Source organism: Diabrotica undecimpunctata, chromosome 1, assembly GCF_040954645.1.
Source record: "Diabrotica undecimpunctata isolate CICGRU chromosome 1, icDiaUnde3, whole genome shotgun sequence".
In the NCBI taxonomy this organism is placed as follows: Eukaryota; Metazoa; Arthropoda; class Insecta; order Coleoptera; family Chrysomelidae; genus Diabrotica; species Diabrotica undecimpunctata.
The window spans coordinates 132,591,171-132,609,551 of record NC_092803.1 but is presented as its reverse complement, the minus strand read 5'-3'; the positions used below and the strand labels follow the sequence as shown (position 1 = coordinate 132,609,551).

Sequence of the window (18,381 nt, the reverse complement as noted above, 5' to 3'; positions counted from 1 at the left end):
TAAGTTTTCTTTGGTATTGAATTTTTTACCAAATAATGGTGTCGTTGTTTTCGACAACTTCAGCTATTACTCAAAATTAGTGGAAAAGTTACCGACGGTCTCATGGAAAAAAGTAATTAATAGACTGGCTTCAACGCAAAACAATAACTTATGATTAGACTATGCTTAAAACGAAATTATTACAAAGTGCTGCTTTGTAAAAATCGTACTATAAAAAATATGTGATTGACGAAATGGCAAAAACAAAAAAAAAATAACGGTATTACGTTTGCCACCTTATCATTGTCAACTAAATCCAATAGAGTCAATATGGTCTCTAGTAGAAAATGATCAGATAAAATACAACTTTTATATTGAGGGATGTCAAACAACTTCTATTAAATTTCATAAAAAACGTAACAAAAGATAACTGGATCAATGCTGTAAACCACGTAAAAAAAGAGGATGAAAGTTTGTGGATTGTTGATAATAACATTGAAGAAATTTGTCAATCTATAATCATTCCAATTGGGCTGGACAACAAATCTGACACAAAAGAAGAGAAAATATTTTCAAAAACAGGTCTTATCTAGTTTCAACTTTGACCTCATTATTTTTTTTGTAACTCTTTCGGCAAATGAGTAATTAGACTTCCTTACACTAATGCCGCACCCTGTATAATTTACTTAATAATTTTAAACTTTATTTTCAATAGTTACCCCTTAGTTTTTGTATTGTGTAACCTACCTTTCATCATTACTATAGAGTCAAGCTTTTTGTCTAAAAAGTCTCTAAATATTCTTGATGGAGAAGAATGTTCACTGTCAGTCATTACTTCAAATTTTCCTGAATTTTTTGTTAAAAAGGTCAACCAAGTAGCTCCCATCAGGTACATTAAAAATTGGTAAAAGTAAATTGGGTCGAATGGATAATGAGCAGAGCCCAGGCAGCTCTCTGGATTTTTCCATAAAAAATCATCAATATCAATAAGTTGAATGCCTAAAAACAAATATTGGTTAAACATGTCGGCATTTTGTTTTATTACAGGATGTTTCAGCTTTTGAATCTATATCTAAATGTTTAAAATATTGGTTGTAGTCTTGGTTTGCGGTCTCCTTTAATATAGAAGACGAATATCATGGCTCCTTAGGATCGATAGGTCAAGGCATCTTAGGAAATGGTTTAAATACTTATCGGATGTCATCTTCAACAAAGTACAAATTAAAAATCATGATTTTTTGAATATTCTAAATATTCGTAATAAATGATCTTATTTCCATATTTGTCTTCTATAAATTTCCCCCGGTAAAATTGGCTATATCCATATATTTTATCATATCTTAATATCACTTGCATAAGATTATCCACACATCTGTGAGAAAATCAATAATTTACCCCAAAACGCTCGAGTCCAATTTTTTTAAAAAATTAATTTGACAATCACGTAATTATTTATTAAGTCTCTTAAACGGTGTGCGATACGATGTTCGAAGATATTCCCACAGGGTTGTGTGGCATGCCGATTCACGTGAATAGGGTGATCGTTCCTGCTAACGGAGTATAACTCAGACAAAATTCACGACATGCACATCCACAAGTCACAAAACCCAAAATCTCATTATTGCCCGCGTCTTCACGCGACGGCAACGAGACTCGACGCCTGTTTCTCTTAGCTGATAACATCTACAACATTTCAAAGGGGTAGGTGCTTCTCTTTTGTGCTGATAATAATTTATAAATTATGCCGATGGAGATTTTCTTACATCATATACATCTGGAATTTTTTACGGCTGTATTTAATTAACCAGCTACTTCTATTTTTTCTACATAAACAATATATGTATATATATATATATATATATATATATATATATATATATATATATATATATATATTTATACGAAGTAAGACTCACTTCGATAGCAAATTAGATCTTTGTCAACCATTTTCCATCCATTCCTGAATGTACGACTCTCCCAATTGCTTCCATCTTTCTCTATCTTGCGCCAATCTAATCCACTGTTTGCCTGCCACTGTTCTTATGTCATATTGTTTTTGAGGTCTTCCCATACTTCTTGTTGTCGTCCTTGGTCTCAATTCTAGAATTCTCCGTGTCCACATGTTGTCATTATATCGGGCTACGTGACCTGCCCAGCACCATTTCATTTTTGTAGTTTCTTCCACAATATCCCTAATCTTCGTTCTACGTCTTATCTCGGTGTTTCTAATCTTGTCTCTTAGTGATATTCCAAGCATGATTCGTTCCATTGCTCTTTGCGTTGTTTCTAATTTTTTAGCAGATTTTTTGGTAAGGGCTACTGTCTCCAAGCCGTAAGTACAAACTGGTAGTATGCATGTGTTATACACCTTTTTCTTTAAGTTTACAGGAATGGAGGTGTTTTTCAAGATATATGCTAATTTGCCGAAAACGCCCCATGCCAGTTGTGTTCTTCTTTTAATTTCAGCATCTTTGGTTGCTATTGGCGAGTGATTCTATACAATCCCTAAAATCAGGGGATTGCCACTTCCGCCATCCACGCCGTACCGAAGGTATTCTTCTCCGCCGTGTCTGCCGTTGTGGACTTCATCCGGGACCCTGGATAAGGGACCCTAAGCAGGTACTAGTTTCCCGGGTGAGGAAACCACTGAAATCTGCTGAGGGCAGGGATTAATTTATTTTCCCTGATAGGGCTATCCAAAGGAGTTCTTATCCGCTACCCATAGCAAATTAGATGAATCGTAAATTCAAAGCCTCTTGCTGGAGGCTGTTGAACGACGATAGGAATAAGTTTTTACTCCGACAGGCATCTACAATTCACCTTTGAAAAACACTATATTTTTCACTGTTTACCTAGAGAACATTATTACTTCGTGTAGATACCGCTACCGCTACTTATGTACCAGGCTATTATTTTAATAATAACGGCCAAATACTCGACTGCATTTTATTTAAGTTTAAACTTCCACAAGTGTTCCTGATGAGGAGTTGAATAACCCGAAACACGTGTAGAATAATGGTGGAATAGGAATTAAAATGAAATGCAATACTTTACTTTTATATATGTATGTATACAGGGTGAGTCATAACTATTGGAACATAGACTAAGGACAGGTTATTTGCACCAAAATATGGCTATTGGGCCTAATATGCCTTAATAAAATGTTGCTGAGAAAAAAGATACAGGGTGTTAAAATTAATTTTTGTTTTTCGTTTTTTTGCTAATAGTTTCCCTGTATATTTATAAATTGCTAAATTGAGTCTAAACTTTTTCTGATGAAACTTTTTAGGAATTTTTATTAGAAAATATGACGTAAACATCATTTTTACGTAAAATTGGTGCTCTTGTTTAAACATGATAATTTCAACCGTTTTCGATAAAAACGCAGTCGAACTGCTTAGAGTCTTAAAAAAGGATTTCAAATATTATTTCATTTATGAAAAGTATGCTTTGGACTGTCAGATAATTGTTGTTGGTAAATGTCATTTGTTCAGAGTAAATTATTTTTGATGTGACAGTGTAGTGTAATGTTGCATTTTTTAAAAGTAATCATTACTTTTTTTGATTGAAATGCCTCGTCACAATAATTTTACTAATGAAGAAATGCGAGATATGATTTGCGTATACGCATAAGAAAATTTTTGCGGTCGCTCGGCAGCCAGAAGGTATGGAATGTTATACGCAAACAGAAGGCAACCAAATCACAAAACTTTTGCAAGATTATATCGTAGTTTAGGTGAAACTGGGTCATTTCACACTAAAAATCGGGGTGGTCGACCGAAACAAATCACACCTAATCAAGGAGATGAACTTTTGGTTCGAGTAGATGAAAATCCTGGAATAAGTTCACGACATCTATCAGCAGCAACAGGAGTAAGTCAGTCGTCTATTGTTAGAATTCTAAAAAAAAAACCTTCATTTTTATCACTTCACTCCTGTTCAAAATTTACTTCCAACAGATCTTCCACGACGGTTACAGTTTTGCCAACGTATTCTGAATAAACATCGCAATGACAGACACTTTATTAAGAATATTATGTTCACCGACGAAGCAACTTTTACCAGACGAGGGGTTTTTAATTGGCGAAATAGTCATTATTGGTAAGAAGAAAATGCTATTAAAGCTAGACATTTTCAGCATGAGTTTAAATTGAATATTTGGTGTGGCATTATAGGCGACCAACTACTAGGGCCTTATGTTCTTCCTCCGAATTTAAATGGAGATTCTTATTTATTCTTTTTGGAAAATACTCTTAGTGATATTTTAGATCATCTGTCACTGGATGTAAGAAGAAAAATGTGGTTTATGCAGGATGGAGCGCCACCTCATTTTTCATTAGCTGTTAGAAATCATCTTAATGACATATTTCCTCAACGATGGATTGGCAGAGACAGTGATTTTCAATGGCCACCAAGAAGTCCTGAGTACAACCCGCTAGATTTTTATTTTTGGGGACATATGAAGTCCTTTGTTTATGCCAATTAAATTAATACACGAGAGGAACTTTGGAGATACATTCAAAATGCAGCTAATCTTATAAAGGGACAGAATAATATATTTTTTAACGTCCGAAAATCCTTTATAAAAAGAATTAGAAAAGGCATAGAAATTGGAGGAGACCATGTAGAACATTTAGATTGAGTTTTTGTGAGTTCTTTTAAGTTGAAGTTTATTTAGTTTTGATTTATCGTCAAAACGGAAACCTTACGTTAGTTGCAACTTTGTTTATTAGTTTGGTATTTGATAGTGGAATTGTAAATAAAATACTATTTTTTGTCTAAGATTATGCCTCTGTGCCAATTTTGATAGCAATTTATAAATATACAGGGAAACTATTAGCAAAAAAACGAAAAACAAAAATTAACTTTAACACCCTGTATCTTTTTTCTCAGCAACATTTTATTAAGGCATATTAGGCCCAATAGCCATATTTTGGTCCAAATAACCTGTCCTTAGTCTATGTCCCATTAGTTATGACTCACCCTGTATATCGGTTACTAAAGGTGATTAAGTACGTATCCAATTACACTTACCATTTTCAGGTATTTGGATGTCTCTGAAGAATTGCCACAAGAAAAACCGTACCAAAATAGGCTTGAACTTTAATTTAACATCAGTTTCTTCTAACCAATACTGAGAACAGGTAGCGTACCTAAAATAGACTTACTTAATCAAAAGAATAATCTTTTTTTTGTAGTGTAACAACGATTCTCAGAAAGTAGTTCTCGATTACCAGGTAATGATATGCGCACCAATATAGTGCACAACATATATATACATATGCAATAATAATTATATTACAATATATTATTGTAATATAATTATTATATATTTTTGTAATATACAGAAAATATTACATAATATTTTCAAACTATATCTTCGAGCTGAAGTCTGATATGTCTATCGTAATGTTGTAGGTAGTAACTAAAAACGTTAAAATTTACTATAACAAAAAAGTTTACAAAAATTAAACTGTTTAAAGTTTATAAAACAATGTTTTTGGTAAACTTACTTCTCATATATTATTTTTAATTTGGGTAGATATAAAATTATAGTATTTCTAATCTTTTTTAATTCTCTGTTTTTGGCAAACTTTAATTTTTCTTCCAAAGTAGTGTTATTTATATCACTATCTTCTTTTATCTCATCAGTGCTAAATTTGACGTTTGGTGCTGATAAGGTTTGACATCTAAAAGTAAGAAACAGATAAAAAAATGTACAGTGAGCATAAATAACATAATTTAAGTAACTACAGAAAAAGTATTGGTTTCGAGAAAAAAATGTGTAATAACCCGTAGCTAGTGTAATTATGTTTTGTTTTTTTCTATGGAAGAAGTAGAAAGCTAGGTTTTTGATAAAATCTTGTATTTATATAAAAAAATGGAAACGAAGAGGCAGGTGGTAAAAAGAATGATTTGCAAATAGAAAAAAAAAGAAGTCTTGTTAATTTGATTGAAGAACTGGCGCTTTAGCGTATTTATTGCATAATAATTACTTGAGAATGGATGAGACAACATATAATAAGTTGCTCCAGTTGATCGCTCCATTCAAGAGAAGGGACACCAATATGGGAGATGCTATCACTTCTCACCAAATATAATTAATACCTATATAAATATATAATAAACTTCAAATCTAACGTATTCTCAATTAAGATATAGTTTATTTTCAACTGGTATAGTAGAGAATATTGAAATGTCTAAATTTCAAAATAATAGTCAAAAGTTAAAAAATGAAAATAGAAAAGGTTTAAAGTTATTTACAAGTAAATCAAAAGTTAAAGTAGATGGAAATAGGACTAAAAGAAAAGACAGTTAAGATTTGATTTCACGTACAGTGCGTTTGTGTATCCGCTTATACGTATTTAATCCTAAAAGGAATCTTCAGAGCTGATATTCACAGTCGCTCTGAACGTGAAATCAATCTTTCCTGTCGTAAGAGAAGCAACACTAAATTGGCTTCGATATGGACGCAATAGCGACATCTGATGATAAATCACAAAACGAAATCCGAAGATTTCTAATTGTCGAAACCAAATTCAGATTTCTGCTTTAATCTGTGCCTTCTAAAAATTGCCAGGCAAAACAGACGTTGATAAAGATGTAATTAGAGACATGGGGAAACTAAAATTGCATTCCACAACATATCTCCTCAAGTAAGCAAAAATCCTTAGCGAATTGGTTTCTAGTACTCATAAAGAGTATACCGAAATAAAAGGAAAGGCAGTTAAAATTCGATTTCACGTACAGTGCGTTTGTGTATCCGCTTATACGTATTTCATCCTAAAAGTAATCTTCGGAGCGGATATTCACAACCGCTCTGAACGTAAAATCAATCTTTCCTGTCGTAAGAAAAGCAACACTAAAATGGCTTCGATATGGACGCAATAGATCTGATGATAATCCGAAGATTTCTAATTGTCCAAACCAAGTTCAGATTTCTGCTTTAATCTGTGCCCTCTAAAAATTGCAAGGCAAATAAGGCGTTGATAAATTGCATTCCACAACATTAGTTGTGGGAGGGTCTTTCCTTTTATTTTGGTATACTCTTTATGAGTACTAGAAACCAATTCGCTAAGGATTTTTGCTTAGTTGAGGAGATATGTTGTGGAGTGCAATTTTAGATTCCCCATGTCTCTAATTACATATTTATCAACGTCTTATTTGCTTGCAATTTTTAGAGGGCACAGATTAAAGCAGAAATCTGAATTTGGTTTGGACAATTAGAAATCTTCTGATTTCGTTTCGGGAAATAGGAGTTTTATGTATTGTTATAGTAGATGATGAAATTGGGTTTATCAATATGAAAATTGTATCGGTGGGAATCTAGTATAGATGATCCACCAACAAAATTCCTTTCGCATCCCAGAAAACTGATGCTATTTATTTTTTAAACAACATACTTCAGTCAAAATATTGTACTGCCCAGTCAGATGCCTAGGGCTTCTACTAAATATCTTTAAATTAATCTACGATTTTATAATACGATATTCTGTATTTTTTCTACAATTTCTGGTACTTTTGCTGTTTTTGGCATGGTTTCCATGTCCTTCATATGGATCACCTTCAAGGCTTGTACGGCCACGTTTAAATTCAGCAACCCATCTTTTTACTATACTGATTGAAGTCGAAGAGTTCTTATACACTTTTAATATTCATTCATAATTTTCATTTACCATCAAACCTTCCAAAAATAAAAATTCAATTACTGCACATTACTAGATTTTTTCCATTCATACTGATGAAATAAATAAATATTTATGAAAAAATTAACTGATGACAGATTGAAATAAAACTTCACATATGTTCATATAAAGAGTGTACCAACACAAAAAAAATTTAGGCTAGTAGCAATACCCTTTTTTATCGAACTAAAAAAGTGACTGAAGCATCTAGTACTATAAAAAATATTAATAACCGATTACGGAAGATACACGATCAGGTTTGAACGCAAAATTGAGTAAAGGGGTCCTATACATAGTAGCAAATGTGGTCATCGTGTTTGTATATATAATTAAGACAACATCAGGTTTTAAAACTGCATACTAGTCAAATAAAATATGTTTAAAAATTATTAAAAGGTTGCCAATGTGAGTCCATAATACTTCTTATGTATAGGAGCTGAGTCAATCCTCACAATCTTAAGTAGTTTTTTATTATTGTAAATATATTGTTATTATTTTATATTGTTAGGGAAGGAAGTAAATTTTAGGGAAGGATTAAAAATACTATTGGCGTTTGCGGATGACGTGGACACAATTGCACAATCCACCAGAGATGCAAAAGGAGTTTTCACCCTATTCGAAAATGGAGCCAAGGAAGTTGGTCTAAAGGTCAACAAGGACAAGACCAAGTACATGATGGTTAAGAAGAACCGCATATTACTCAATATTGACCATACTTAAATCAAAAATACTCTCAATACCAGCAAAAATAAGAGTGTACAAGACAACAATTCGTCCCACAATAACGTATGGAAGCGAGACATGGACTCTGAACCAGCGGGAAACGACAAGATTACTGGTACTGGAAAGAAAGATACTGCGGACTATCTATGAACCTTGCAGAGAAGAGACAACAGGAGAATGGAGAAGAAGGCACAATGATGAACTCTAGACAGTATATGGAGGTGAAAACATAGTACGCTACATTAAAGCAAACCAAATAAGATGGGCGGGCCACGTACTAAGATCAAGTGACGAAAGACTCCTGAACGCCACATTCTGGGAAAGTCCCGATGGCAGAAGGTCAGTTGGTCGCCCAAGAAAAAGATAGAAGGACGCAGTAGCCAGTGATCTACAAAATGAAAATATAACAATGGAAAATAGCTGCTCAGGATCGACAACAATGGAGGGAAATAGTAAACGCGGCCAAGATTCACATAGAGTTGTTGAGCCAAATGATGATGAAAATTTTAGCCTACCGGTTTCGAGGCTTACAATATATGCCCCATCATCAGACCACAGTACATAGGTCTTTGTTGTAACAAAAACTAAGAGATTTAAGAAGCTCTTCTATATTATGTGTAATTTTGCAACTCACCACAACCGCCAAGGGGCCAATTTAGTTAAATATGGAAATATGTAACATTTATCCCCATAAGGGTGGTGAACAAATATAATTGTTTTTAGCTTTTTACCCAAAGGTAATAACATAGTGTATATCAGCAAAATAATACGTGAGATAAAAAAAATAAACAGAAAGGTATTCTAATACTAAATGAACAAAACCGAAAAGAACCCATAACAAAAAGGAAAAGAAAAAACAATTTACTATATTTATTGAAAATAAGTCACAATTATTTTACTTTAAAATAAAGTATATTTGACTTTACGAAACCATAATAGAAACGAAAATGAGAAAAGAAATAGAACATAAATTAGAGGACGTACAAAGTGGATTCAGGAAAGGACACAACACACAAGACCATATATTCACCATGCAACAAGTAATAGAAAAAGCCTTAAAGAAAAATAAAGAAATATATCTGAGCTTTATAGACATGGAAAAAAGCATTCGACTCAGTCAAAAAGAAAAGATATATGGGAAAGCCTAAAAAAGAAACAAGTAAGTGAAGAACTGATAGAAGCAACAAAGAGTATATACACGAAAACAACAAATACAGTAAGAATGTTAAATATACAGTCAGAACCATTTGGAACAACTCAAGCAATTAGACAAGGGGGAAGTCTCAGCCCAGTGCTATTCATAAATGTAATAGATGAGATAGTAAAAGAATGTAAAAAAACATTCAAATATTAAGAAAAAGAAAAATATTAAAAAAAAAAAAAAAACAAATTAACTAATATAGAAATTTATAGTCATTATCATCCTTTTCGCTTTAGTATTACAGAAAAATATTTATTTATAAATATATGAGGATCTTGAAGACCTAGAGCTTTTTATAATGGAGAAGTAGCCAGTCTTAAATTGTATTGTATTATTATAATTCTTAAATTGTATAAGAGTTTAAATATTTAAGACTTGCAAAAATCGGAAGACCATTAAATAGAAAAAACTTTTGGGATGCAATGAAAAACTAAGTGAAATTAGAGATGACAGTGAGAAGCTGATTTGCGTACTTAAATTAAGGTTTTAGTTTCGCAACGATAACTAAAAAGTCCGGAAATATAATATTGTAATAAATGTGGATGACAAATGGTAAAACAAAATCAATAAACATTAGAAGATGGTTTAGTTTAGTACTTTTTGTAGTATAAACATAACATGACTTCTCATAGAGTGTAAGATATATTGAAATTGTCTTGAAAAAAAAGACAAATTTCTTTAGTGCCCTGTTGCGATTAGACCACTTACTTTTTGAGGTATCCAATAATTGCAGTATTTATAGCCATCAGCTTTTTCAGTTGGTGAAAATCAGTAATGTACAGACTGAACGACAACATCGGAAAAAAACAGTTAATTCCTGAAGTATACAACTGTTCTTTTCAATCTTTGGACAATCTTATACTTCCTTGTTATGTCGTACTCGAGGGGCACTCTAAACACCATCGATTGCCATAATCTCCGAGCCCCCAGATCATCTTAAGAACTCAATGCTTATCTTTTGGCAGTGTATACGTCAAACGTCCAGAAAGAAACTCCCTTATCTACTCACAAAACTGCAGGCCCCATCGAACTTCCTGGTGTATAGATTGACTTCCGCACATAGCTTACTTAAAGTTTTGTACACGAACAGGAAGGGATTGCCTTTCTATGGGTTCACAATTCGCAACTGACTTACACACTTAACTGTAAAGTTAGTAAGTAAGAATAATTATGAAAAAACAAATAAAAAAAAACTGAAAAGAACCATTTTTAGAAACGCGTTCTGAAGATGTACGAGAAAATGCTTAAACGTGATATAGGAATTATTACTACCCACTCAGTTCCTAAAGTATCGAAATAAATATAAAAGCGAATATTCTATGCAATACAAAAGATAGACTTACGTTCTGCTGGGGCTCATAACTATATTGCTCATAAAATTGACATAGTCAACAGATCGTAGATTATCTAAATGGTATGCAAAAATAATATCGACGAAATATTCCATGTTTACATCTTCGGTTATACTATGTGTGGGAATATATAAAGGACACCATCCAGTGATATTATCTATTGAATTAACAAACATGTTCTGTGGTATGTTTTTGCTGTTGTGTGTAATATTTGCTAATAACTGGTCATCAAAATCTGAGTAAGCTATCTAGAATTAATAGTACATTTAGAAAAAAAATATATACTTTTATTTTTTATTAATAATAATAAATTTAGGACGGATATTTTATGTTAAGATAAATTACTCAATCCGATAAAAACAAAATATTGTTTCACCAAAAAAGTACTAATTTCAAATGTTCTGAGCTCTAGTTTTTAAAATAAATAAAAATAAAACATTTTATAAATATTCATGCATCTTTTTCTTATTTTATTTCTCAGCTTCTCCCTTTTCAGGGGCCGCTGTTACTTACTCTTCGTCGTCATATATTTCTGATCATCATAGTTTCGTCACCTAAACATTTCTCTTTTAAGTCTTCTGCCACATAGTCCTTTTATCTTCTCTTCAGTCTTCCTCTACCTCTCTTTCCATTAACTTCTAACAGCTATATCCTTCATCCCACATACTTTTCATTTCCACGTCTGATATGACCAAATCATTATAGTCTTTGTTCTGAAACTGTAGTCACCCCGGCTCTTTCCCTAATCAATGTCCTAATGTTCCTAATCCTGTCCCTTCTATTCTTACCCAACATCCACCGTAACATTTTCATTTCCGCTACCTCCATCTTCTTTTCCTGAATCTTCTTTACAGGCCACATTTCACCGTTGTATACCAACGCAGGTCTCACCACACTCTTGTATCATTTTCCTTTTAGCCCTTTACCGATTTTTTGATCACAAAGTACCGCGCTCATTCGCTTCCAATTAAACCAACTAATCTGTATTCTGTGGGCAATTTCTCGATCTAATGTCCCATTTTTAGTTATGTAGGAGCCAAGGTATTTTAATTGTCCTACTCTTTCCAACCATTTCTCTACCTCTTAACCACATATACTTTATTTTCGACCTGCTAATCTTAAGTCCTTTCTCTTCAATAGCCCTTCTCTAAACCTCCAACTTCTTCTTCATCATATCTTTGCTTTCCTCTACTAACACGATATCATCAGCAAAGAACATTGACCAAGGAGCCCAGTCCCTTACTTTCTCTGTCAGTACATCCATAACAAGATTAAACAGGTAGGGACTCAGTGAAGAGCCTTGATGCAAACCAACAGTCACTGGAAAACTTTCGGTCAATCCGACACAATTTTGGTGTACGCTCTCTCATACATATCCTTCACGAGCTTTACGTATTTTTCAAGAACCCATTATTTTCTCATCCATCTCTATAGCTCTTGTCTAAGGACTGTGTCGAACACCTTATCAAGATCTATAAATACCAAATGTAGCTCTTTTTTCTTCTCGCTAATTAACTGTCTCCTTTATTTTTATACAGCTGTACTAACTGTCAACGCAAGAATGTCCCCTTTATCTTTATACGGCGTTACCGTGACAATCTCTCTCCATGTATTGGGCATCCTTTCTTCCTCATATATTCTATTTATAATTTGCCACAAAAAATCAATCCCTTTCTCTCCTCGAGCCTTCCAAACCTCAACAGGTATTCCATTAAGTCCTTACCAGTCTTCAGTCTATTTAACGACTCAACAATCTCATCTGTTGCTATCCCCGGTATTACATTGTCATTTAAGATACCGCATCACCTGTCTCTTCTCTGGTTTTCTTTAGTTAGCAACTTTCTAAAGTACTCATACTATCTTTGCTTTATTTGAACATCGGTTCTTAATACTCTTTTATCTTCACTCTTAATCTACCGCACATGGGTCAATTCCTTTAATGATTTGTCCCTTACTTTTGCAATGCTGTGTAACATTTTCATCCCGTCGGGTGTTTCCAATTCTTCTTGCAGCTGTGCAGGTAATCTTTTAGACCTATCATACCTCTTTCTAGACGCTTTCTTCTCTCTAAGCTCTGTTTTACTTCGTCGTTCCACCACCAAGTCTCTAGGAGGCCATTTACCAGATGTTTTTCCTAGCACTTCTTCTACCAGTCGCATCCCAACTTTACTCTTGGCTTCCCAACAGTCACTTAAGGTATCTTTTCCTCAAGCTTTAAAGCACTCTACTCTTAAAAACTCTTGCCAAATTCTAGTCGTTTAACTTCCATCACTTCACTTTCTGGTATCCTACTTACTTTCCATAAATTTTCATCCATATTTCTGCAATAAACTTTATATAACATACCTTTATTAGCGACGAAGTTATCCAAAATGTTTATTACTGTTTTTGATTACTTTCTAATACTTCCAAGTAAAAAACTACCATCAGCATCATCAGTCGTCCTAGTTGAGCCTCTATTTTTTCCAGTATATTTTGCTAGTCGTTTATGTTCAAAGCTTACCATTGGCAGTTTGCTGCGCCAGTCTTTCTCGCGTCTTAGTTCACACCATAATTCTATCTCAGTCTTGGTCTACCCGTACTTCTATGTGCTGCTGGCAGCTATAATCGGGTTTGTGTTAGTAGGTAGTTTTATTTTGCTCTTGACATATATTTAGCACATCCAAGCCTACCTATTTTAATAAAAGATATTACATCTTTACTATTTACTGTTTTTTATACTTCTCGTACAGCTCGGAAATTTTTTCTCTCTTTAAATAACTTGTAGAAGATGGTACATGTTTCTGATTTATATGTCAGAATTCTTAGAATATGCTCTATATATTGTTAGTTTGGTATATTAGCTAAAATTTCTCTTCTTTAGCTGCTTATTTGGCCCAAAATAACATTTGTTTCCTAACCGTATCCTTTGTTCTACTTTTTTGATGTATGCTTGTTATGGTAAATAGCATGGATAAACCTGTTTACTTCAAATTCAAAATTATATTGGTCGACGCTGAAGTTTTGTTCGGCGTTTCTAGCTCTATCTCTATTGTTCGAGATCGAAGTCATTACTTTGGTTTTTTTCTCATTTATTTTAAAGTACATCAACGATTTTATTATTTCATTAGCCATCTATCATTTTTCAGACTGTTGGTTTGTGTTGTTTAGGTTATATTCAGTATGTTTAATTATTGTTTTTAATTCAGACCACAACTTGTCAGGATCTTCTCTTTCTCTCTCCATTTTCCGTATTTCTATTCTTAAGTTCTCGACATTGTGACTTGGTTTTGCTTTGGTTCTTCTTTATTTACTAAGTTCATGTGTGATTTTGGTTCTTTCTTTTTCGTTTTAATTCTTTTTAGTTTAATTTTAAGTTTGGCTACAAGCAAGGTGTGGTCGGTGGAAATATATGAACATGCTTCGGTTTTGTACTTATAATGCTATTATGGCATCTTTGATTAATCATAATGTAAGTTAATGCTTTATTGTCGTGTGGCGATTTTTAAATATTTATTCTGAGAGCTGGTAGTTTAAACCATGCATGCAAAGCAATTATGTTCGAAATTATGCATTCGGAAAAATAAAGTATACACTAGGAAATAATAATATTTCTATAAATCTAAGGAGAAAGTTTTACGATGCATTTATATAACCAGTAGCAATATATGGCTCTGAAACGATAGCTGTAACAAAAAACTCTGGAAATCAATTAAGAGTTATGTAAAACCCAGTGGAACGGACCGTATTAGTCTTAGAGGCAAAAAAGCAAATTAATAAACTTATCAAAGAAACTATCATGAACAAAATTGAAGCATTAGAAATGTGGGTTCATAGACGAATGCTGAAGATACCTTGGACAGCAAGGAAAACTAATGAAGTTCTAAGGAGCGTCAACAAAGATAGAGAACTGCTAAAGACCGTTAAATATCGAAAAATGTCTTATCTGGGACATATAGTAAGGGGAAGACGATATAAAATATTACAACTGATCTTTAAAGGTACAATATAGGGCCGTAGAGGTGTAGGAGGAAAACAAGTTTCTTGCTTAAAAAACATTCGTGAATGGACACAGATAACAAATGCAGGACAATTATTTCATATTGCAGAAGATCGGGAGGCCTTTGCAATGGTGATCGCCAACGTTGGATAATTCTGATATGGCACGCGAAGAAGAAGAAGATCAAAAAACTAAGGTTTCAGAACAGAAATAGCAATGGGTAGGAAATATAGCTCGGACAGATTAAACTATATGGACGACTAAACTGGCACACTGGCAACCAAGATAGATAAAACGTAGCATCGGAATCCCCCAGAAGAGACGGTTTAATGATATTAAAAAGCACAGGACAAGGTGCATTTAACTAGCACATGTCAGGATAGTATGTTTCTACTTATTAAACCAATTGTCTGGCTAAATAAGTCTTGAACCTAAGGCCAAAAAAAATGTCATGTCAATATAAATGGGGCCTATGTTCAGAAGTAGACTAAAAGTAACTGAAAAACAAGATATGCGAAGAAAAAAATATGGCTTGACAGTATCAAAAAGCACAGGAAAAGGTGGTTTCAAATAGCACAGGACAGGACATTATGGAGAACTCTGAAAGAGTGGACAAAAAGTGGCTTAAAAAGAAGAAGATATGCGTTGTAGAAATAAGTTTTAGGGACTATATTTATTAAATTTGGACAAAAATATACATAGATATACACTAACACTTAATCTAAAAAACAAACCTCCGTATTCACCAACTGTAGTATGCCTTGATAAGAACACTTATTTTCAATAAGCTGTTCATAATCCTTGTCCATATTCTGCTCGCACAACTCAGTTAATGAGATTTGGTGGTTTTTATGCACGCCCTTATTAAATTCAAACAGTGGATTACTCTCCAGAACCAATCCATTACCGCACACCATCAAACCAGGACCGTGCTTGAAATTTTTGCGCCAAGTACCTGCGTAGGTTGCACCACAATCTGTTCCAAAATTCATTATTCCTATAGAAATTAAAGCATATAAAGTAACATTTAATTTTTTTACAAGATACTTATTATTTTGTACATTGGTTATTATCGATAAATAAGATATACTAAAACTGTAGGGGACTTTGGGGTTGGCTGTTATACGAGTAGGTTGTGACAGAGGCTTCTGACATCGCCCGGTAAACGTCAGCCATATAGCGATCATCTTAACAGGATAGGCGTTCGCTATTTTATATTTAGTGTGATTTTAGCTTCGATCGCTGATATATTACGGCTGTTTGACTAATTTTTATAATTTTGATTCACCAGTAGTTATTTTTGTCAAAGTAAAAGGGGAAAATCTCAGCGGTTGACTGTATACCTTAGTTTAAAAAATTTACATAGAAGTAGAAACTTGGATTTCCGACATGAAAGTTGTACGTAAATATCGGCTCTTAAGTTAAGCGAATTTTGAGTTACATATACCAGTGAAAAATTACAAGAGTGAGTTGGTGAAGTTCCTGAGTAGGGGTTATATCAGAGGCTCTGTAAGCCAGATTATATTACATTATTAACTATCAGTAATAACAAAAATATCCATTTGACAACAAAAGAAGAACCACCGAATATTTTAAATACAAACAAGAATTTCTTATCTGAAAAGTCTTAGTCTGAAAGTTTATTTAAATGAATAATATTAATTCCGAATTAGCTCAAGAAATGAGCTGTAAGTTGTTTGTCAGTAATAAGTCTCATATGTTCTCGTAAAATAGAATCAAGTTTTGATACAAATTTAAATAAATCAATTAGGTTCCCACTATTCCTAAAGTCATTTTCTGTCTTTATATCTTCTCTGTTACCTCTGAATGCGACATTATGAGAGGCTAAGAAGTTTATAATATCGATTAATCCCTCAAACAAATTGTACCAATGTTTTTGAGATTAGCAAATTAGTCTTTCGCTTTCTTTGTATAGTGTTTTTTGGTGTTTTATGCCTCCCTCTAATGTTATCCATTGGAACATAAAAACCATATGTTTTTTTGGTTTTCTCGTGTCTTTGGAAAATAGTGCTTAAATGTTTCTAGTCACAGCATTCTCCCTGTACCATCTAAGTTTGTGAATTGCTAAAAAGTCCTCATGGAAAACAGAAAACTTCATTTGGAGAATTAGAATAAACTAACTAGCAACGATGTTGAATTTCACCATTATTCAATTTTCTAGAGAATTGAACATTAGTGACTACGGTCGTCGTCTTTGAGATAATCTTCATAACCAATATTTAATAAAATTATTTTGATGAGCCGTTCTGAACTACATCATGACGCTAAACATTGCATCGCTGCTAGTTGGGGGATAACAAATTTTAATTTTTTTTCGTGATCCTCTCGAGAATATTGCTCTCGGGAAACAGGAATTTCATCGTCGGAATCTGATTCCATAGATATTGATTTTGTATCAATTTTAGACTGTCGTTCGGTATCAGTATTTAGTGGTTCTCCATCAGTACTTCCCAAATTCATAGGAATCTCAATCGCGACTGAATGTTTTTTAGATGTCGACGCTATCGATTCATATAGTTCTGTACTATACTGTGACGTGCATTGCAGCGAGGATTTCTCGCGAGCGATAGCGACGCAAGCAATTTTTTCGGTGCGCTCGTGGCTTTTTCTTACCACTTTCGTTTGTGGATAGGCATATTGGTCCGTCGGCTATTGGTCGGAGTCGGGGCGTGTCTGAAAATTTTAAAAACACGAGAGTGTGGGCGCGCTCTGAATATTAGTAGGCTTGTTACATGGCTTGTTACAATTTTTTGTTTTGGTTACTTACTCGTTATTACCTATTAGGTTTAAGTAATACATAAATCTGCATGGCGCGAGGCCCCACGGACCGCGAAGGCATGAGCTGTGGCCCACGTCGCCCACGCCCTACGCCACCTCTGAGTTGGGCAAGGGTGTCCCCACTTTCGAACAGGGAAGATGTATGTTACCTTCATGTTCAAACTTATAACATCGATCTAGTGTCATTAAAATATTAAAATTCACCCTGATTTTCATGTAACAAAAGGCTTTCTACATCTGTTTACGTATTTAGTTTCAACTAATTTTAATGTTTTTTCCCTGATAATGGTCCGACCGGACCGAAAACGTTTTGAAGATTTGTAATCCTTTTGGATAAATTTTTAATATATAATATACCATTATACACAAGTTCTTACTTCTATGTAAGTTTTTTTAAATATTTTTGAGTTTACAAATTATTTTATTAAGCGACTACAGCAACAAATAGAACTTGGTTTTGATGTTCAAATACTAACGCATGTACGTTATTTCAAAACTAACTAACGATATTGCGCGATTAATTTAAATTTGGGCAGTACCAAGAAAACAAACTAAACATGTATTTTGGTTATTGTACAAAATTACTGCATTGTCTCATTAATATGTTATTTAAAATTAGTAATAAGGACATATCAACCAAAGAAAAACATCATAGGATGTGTG

At 33.5% G+C, this 18,381-nt stretch overlaps 1 protein-coding gene across 1 annotated transcript in view; it reads right to left on the bottom strand.

Annotated features, from left to right (window-relative positions):
* LOC140435181 (uncharacterized) overlaps positions 1-18,381 on the bottom strand; it is a 60,080-nt gene that overhangs the window by 12,137 nt on the left and 29,562 nt on the right. The window contains exons 8-12 of the mRNA XM_072523958.1: positions 15,654-15,916; positions 10,932-11,188; positions 5,493-5,669; positions 5,014-5,132; positions 727-978 (exon numbers count right to left, since the gene is read on the bottom strand). Of these exons, the coding sequence (XP_072380059.1) occupies positions 727-978; positions 5,014-5,132; positions 5,493-5,669; positions 10,932-11,188; positions 15,654-15,916 (1,068 nt within the window). The remainder of the gene's footprint in view (positions 1-726; positions 979-5,013; positions 5,133-5,492; positions 5,670-10,931; positions 11,189-15,653; positions 15,917-18,381) is intronic.